The following is a 5984-nucleotide window of genomic DNA, read 5'->3' as shown; positions in this document are numbered from 1 at the left end:
CATGTCCTTCCTTATCATTTCTCCTAGGGTCATTAGGCTTATCCATGGTTCTTCTAATTCATTCAATTTGTATAAAATTACCTCTATACTAGAAATTCAAAGACCTCTCTTGCACTTACCTCTCGGCCATCCGATGCTTATCTCACTGCCAAACTCACTGTAGAGGATGTTCATGCTCTATCTTCAGCTCTCATTACCTCACTTTCAAACTTACGTTGCTAACATTACATATTATATACTTTGTTTTTATTATACTTATCCTACAATTTTCTAGTTCCAAGTTTGAACCCCATAATTTAAACATTGCATTTATCTTTGCTTTTGTTTCATCCACCAAAATAATATTCTCAACAAAAAACATATACCAAGGGATATGATTTTGAATTTCCTAGTTAGCTCGTCTATGATTAAAAAAAATATACATAAGCTTAAAGCTGATACTTGATGTTTATTTCCTTCACTCCCCCTCCCCCATCCATGGTTCTTATACTAGTTACTCCACCATTATATATGTCTTTAGCTCTGTCCATATATTTACTAGAAACACTTTCTTCTCTTAACACTTGCCAAATTAACTCTCTATGAACTCTATCATATTTCTTACTTCTTGTTTTCCCTATTATTTTTTAGCTTTTTCAATCCATCAAGCAGTCAAAAGAACAAATAAAAAAAGTGAAAAAAAAAAAAAAAAACCAAGCCACTTCAATTGGATTGTGTTCCAAAAGTACTTCATTTTGCTACATTTTCTTTTCATGCCTTTTCAGTTTTCCCCATCCAAAGATGTGGGCCTCCATTTGGATGTTGGCATAGGACGGTGAACAAGCGAAGTAAACACAATGCTAGCAAAAAAAAAAAGAAAGCTAAGCTAAGCTAAGTGAACACAAAAAATAAAAAAATAAAAAACAATAAGTATCAATTAACTAAGATGATGTTATTAATAATGATAAGGTTGTATTTATGGGCAGTAGATTAACCATATGCCTTTCACCAAAAAGGCATCCGGCCAATTGCTTCATGAATTAATGATCAATTGTCAGAGTATAAGATATTTGGATCAAAACTGTTAAAATAGTAGTACACCATACTTGATATCGAAATATAAGATTCGATACCTATGTTAGAGTCCTTCAAGAGTCGCCGCTGGAAATCATTGAGAAGCAAATGGGATTATAGAAGGATCTAGGCATTATGAAATTTATAATTTGCTTCAGATGTAACAGCTAGGAATCCTCATGATGAAGCACAAGACCCAACTTTCCAGCATTTGTTCTCACCTGATGCAATAGCTTTTCTTGGGTCTCACCATCCTTTTTCTTAACCTGAGAAAAAGATTCGAACAAATATTATTAGATTCTTTGAGGAGGTGATCAGCGCTAAAACATGATTACCAAAAAATAAATAAAAATAAAATAAAGAAAGACCAGTGCTAACTAATATAAAGGGCTAAAATCTTGCCTATATATGGCTGATCCCTCAGCAATCAGAATTACCAGTCTTTTTCAGTCATATAATTTACTTGGAAAAAAAATTTGGCTGTTACTTGGGTTGTAGCCAAGTAGATGCAACCTCTGCTCATAGCCAAAGAAAAATGAAATAAGTCACCTTCCCCCTTTGGGGTCACGAATACTCTCTTATGTTTTTTAGTGTTTTCAAAAAATACCTTTCAAGATTCTATTTGTTTTTTTGCACGCAAGGGTTAGAGATATAACCACATGTGGTACTGATTACAAAAGTTTATTTTTCAAATCTGAAAATTTCACTTCCCTTTCCTTTCCTTCCCTTTAATTCTACTTACAGCCAAACGAAGTCACAGTAAAATTTAATAATCAAATTTAAAATATTTTCAAGTTAGTTAAAAAATTGTTATTTTGTAATTTTTTTCTATTTTTTAAGTAATTTTATTTCTCTTCCTAAAGGTAGATGAAACTAATAAAGCAGTCACATCGCACATATGACTCCTTTTGGTTGCAAGGGAAATGAAAAAGGAGGGAAGAGAAATTTTCTAACTTAAAAAATAAACTTTTGTGATCATCACCCCCTATAATTAGTTATTAAGTTTCACTTTAATTTATATTCAAAATCTTTGCTATAAAATGTAAAATAAAAATTACCAGCAAAATATATTATTATTAAATCTGGTAAAAATATTAATTAATTTAATTTCAAATTTTAAAAAGGAAATTTTATAATCATTACCCAATGTAACTCTAGTTTGTGTCACAGAAATTAACAATTACCATACATACACGGAGGAAAGTAGTAATCAACATGTTGGCATGATCAAGCTCATCAATTGAAGAACATGTAATTTGTAAGCCCAGCATTTCTATTGCCCTTTGCACCAGACCCACTGCTCCCATTGCCTTGTTGCAACGGATCTTTAATAGAAATCTCTCTTTTTCCATCATATATGCTTCAATCTGTAATCATTTTTTTTAAAACACAAGAGTTAAATTGAAAAAAAATATATATATATATATATATATGATAATTATGAATGAAGATGAAATTAATGTAGATGGACCTTAGATATAGTTGGCAGAGCTGCGTTACGATCATAACCCTTTGTAGAAGCTTCCATTAATGGTGGAGTTTCATCATCCTCAAGGGTAATAGAAGATGACTCCCCAGAAGAAGCAGTGGAGGATGAGGATAAGCTGGTTTTTTCCAACTCTTTCTCTGTCTCTTGCAATACATTCTGAAGATAAGCTTGTGCATCTACTAGAATAGATCGTTTATCCATCTGCCATCATCACCACATAGATACACTACTTGTTTTAGAAACTTAACAGACTTAAATCTGATTATAAAGAAACAATAATCAAGGTCTACTACTGATATTTGGTTCCTGGATTCCGCTCGGAGAGATCTAGAAGGGGTTTTCCTAGGAAGAGCAAGGTTCAGAATAATGTGACTCCCAATTGTGGGATTTTTTTCCTATTTTACGAGTTAGTTTCTCTGTTGATAGTAATGCCGAAAGTAAAAGGGTTAACCTCGATTTTATAATTTGTGGGTATTTATTTATTTATTTATTTAATTTTTTTTTTTTTACAAAAGGGTTTGATATTCAAGTACTGCTCACTATAGTACGTACCTTTGTTATGTTAGGGACAAGAGACCTCAAAGTCATCAGCTGTTGATTCAATCTCTTCCTTCTGTTTCTTTCAAATACAAAATTTCTACTTCTACTCCCCTTATTTTTCTTCTTATCATCACCACCAGTTTCTAGTTCTTCTTCATCCTCCAGTTCTTCCATTTCCTCCTGTTGTTGCTGCTCCACATACCCTAGTTGATCATCAAACCCTTGGGCCTCCTGAGACTGGAGATCCCACAACTCATCAAAGCTTATTCTCGATTTTCCGATGTTGCCGGATTCTGCAATCGCCGGGGGAAAGCTGAGTGGCGCCGCCTCTTCATCCTGCATTAAGAAGGCTTCCAGCTCATCCATTCCAGGAAAACATCCACCCATCTCCCTCTCTCTCTCTCTCTCTCTCTCTCTCTAACCAAAAGGAGAAGCAGACACAGTGACAGGACCAATCCACAACCAGAAACGTCGTCTGCCTTTGAAACGTCGTCAGCCTTTTCAACTAGAAGAAAAAAAAAAAAAAAAACGTGGTCGGCTTTCAACCAGAAAAAAAAAAAAAAAAAAAAAACGTGGTCGGCCTTATCATTTAAGAGATCTGTCAGTCGCCGACGCCATGACTAACCAACGGAAGAAAATTACAGAAAGGGTTTTGTTGCATTTGAACCGTCCAATTGTTATCATTTAACTTTGGGATCGAATGATCTACCGTTTCAGTCCCGCGACTTTCATAACAGCTGGGAAGTTCTTGAATGGTGTGATAAAACTATTAAAGAATGGGTAGTGGGTGGAAAGTGATATGGTTTCTAAATAAAATAACTTATCCAAGGGCATTTGGTTTAGAAGTATATGGATCCTGTCCCCATAGCCATTTAAATCGTTCTCTCTTCTTATCAGCTTATAGAAATAATAATTTTTTTTTGGTAGAAACATTTAGAAATAATAAATACATGGAAATTGAATCATACTCTCTATTTATTTTATTTTATTTTTACAGAGAATAAATTATATTAAAAAAATCAGCAAAGAAATAAACTGAAACATAAAAACAATCAAACTTGCAATAAGAGCCGCACCTTTGGTATTGCTATCGAAACGAGGTCTAGAGTTCACATTACTTGTCAACTCTTTCACCATATGTGATTGGAAAACAATGTTCGAAGGCAGAAACTAAAATATATGGAAATTTGCAAGATCTCCATTAATTATTTAGATGAAGAGTAATAGGAATTTTTTTTTTTTTTTTTAAGGAAGCTATCTAATTAAATGAAGAAGAAGATGATTTACTACGTTGGGAGAAATATCACAATAGAAATCTCTGAAGAACACTTAAACTCGTGGCAAGAACACTCACACAGAAACCCCAACATGAAAAAATCCCAAATCTCACTTCCTTACGCTACAAGACATCATAACATATAAATGCTCCTCCAAGTCAGGTCGATCTATTAGGTCGCGGCTAATAGGGTTGTAGTATACCATGGACTTCGCCCCCGCACACCCATACGAGATAGTGATGGGCTTCAAGTCCTGTGCTACCATCACAAACTTAAGATAAATCCCATTTGGATTGCCATCAATTTTTTTTTTAAAGCAGTTTAATCTTTAAAATGGATCAATAATTCAAGAGAAAACATAACATATGGTCATTTCATTTATTAAATGAGGTTGGGGGAGTTTCAATAGAACTTATTTCGATTATATGACCATTTATTAAATGATTTGGGGAGCTTCAAGATCTTAGTTAGATCATATGCCTATTTAATGCGTTTAAATATCACTAATTAATAACCCTCAGTTCAAGGAATTCTTTTGAGAAGTGTTGAATGATGGTTTAGTTCCCTTGCAAACATGGATAATTCGTAGCTTAATTAAAGAACCTTCTAATATGATACTGTATACAATTAATGAAAGTTTTGGGACCTATCCAATTGGCTTCTTGTGCCTACTCAAACAGGAAATCAAGACACTGAATTTAAAAGTGTTCAGAGTGAAACAATTATGTTCAGAGCAAAACAATTATGTCTCCATGATCTCTCCGCACCGTATAGGAGCCCTTCATCCCGTTGAAGCCCATCGGGCAAGTGGTTTTATGCTGGTTCTTATGCATGCATGTAAAGATACAGTCATTTATTATATGGAGATGTCTTGTTAATGCATTGTCGACTAAAGACCAAAGAAAAAGGAACATTGATGTCACACCAAATTGTGTTCTATGTTCGGTTGAAATAGAGAATCGAGATCATTTGTTCTTTGAATGCCCATTTGCAGTGGCAGTTTTAGGTGATATATTTTCCTTGTGCTCTAATGGAAGGAGGCAGCCTATTGGAATTATAGATGCAGCAAAATGGGTTAATCATGAATTTAGTGGTAGTGATCAGATCTGGATTGTAGGAAAGCTTGCTTTTTGTTCTAACGTTGAGCAGATTTGGCGTGAGAGAAATTTTAGAAATTTTCAAATTATAACCAAAACCAGGTTTCAAGTGGTGGAGAAAATAAAAAATGATGTGTTGTAGGAAAGCTTGCTTTTCGTTCTACTTTAATTTTTTTCAAGTGTTCATTCTGTTAAAGCCAGCTTATTGTTGACAATTGGGGATTGCAGATCTCCTGGATTGTTAAGATGCACAAGACTTGCTCATGGTTGAATCCTCTTCAAGGTATGGTAGCTCTTCATAGTGATGGTGCTTTAAATCAAGATAGAGCTTCTTATAGTGGTATCATTTGTGATGTAAAATGGTTTCCCATTTTTGCTTTTGCTGGACTTGGGGATGTTCGATTGGTCTTAATTATGAAGATGCAAGCTATTATAAGGAATATGTCTATTTGTATTGATAGGGATTTGATGTGTGTATTTGTCCGGTGAGATTCTAATTTGGCTATAGACATGATTAATGGAGTCATC

The 5984-nt window shown here is 34.2% G+C and overlaps 1 protein-coding gene across 2 annotated transcripts; it reads right to left on the bottom strand.

Annotated features, from left to right (window-relative positions):
* Nucleotides 1-998: 998 nt before the first annotated feature.
* Nucleotides 999-3564, bottom strand: LOC122076622 (transcription factor bHLH35-like). Of its 2 annotated transcripts, none has more exons than XM_042642027.1 (4): nucleotides 3095-3564; nucleotides 2525-2743; nucleotides 2238-2420; nucleotides 999-1319 (listed from the first exon to the last, which is right to left on the bottom strand). In XM_042642027.1, the coding sequence occupies exons 1-4, from the start codon at nucleotides 3467-3469 to the stop codon at nucleotides 1221-1223; spliced, it is 876 nt and encodes a 291-aa protein (XP_042497961.1). In that variant the 5' UTR covers nucleotides 3470-3564; the 3' UTR covers nucleotides 999-1220. The 2 variants fall into 2 exon arrangements, with proteins under 2 accessions (XP_042497961.1, XP_042497970.1); XM_042642036.1 differs by having other exon boundaries at nucleotides 2247-2420.
* Between the last annotated feature and the right edge of the window lie 2420 nt (nucleotides 3565-5984).

The sequence above is a fragment of the Macadamia integrifolia genome, chromosome 1, assembly GCF_013358625.1.
Source record: "Macadamia integrifolia cultivar HAES 741 chromosome 1, SCU_Mint_v3, whole genome shotgun sequence".
Lineage (NCBI taxonomy): Eukaryota > Viridiplantae > Streptophyta > Magnoliopsida > Proteales > Proteaceae > Macadamia > Macadamia integrifolia.
This window is presented reverse-complemented; position numbering and strand designations above follow the sequence as displayed.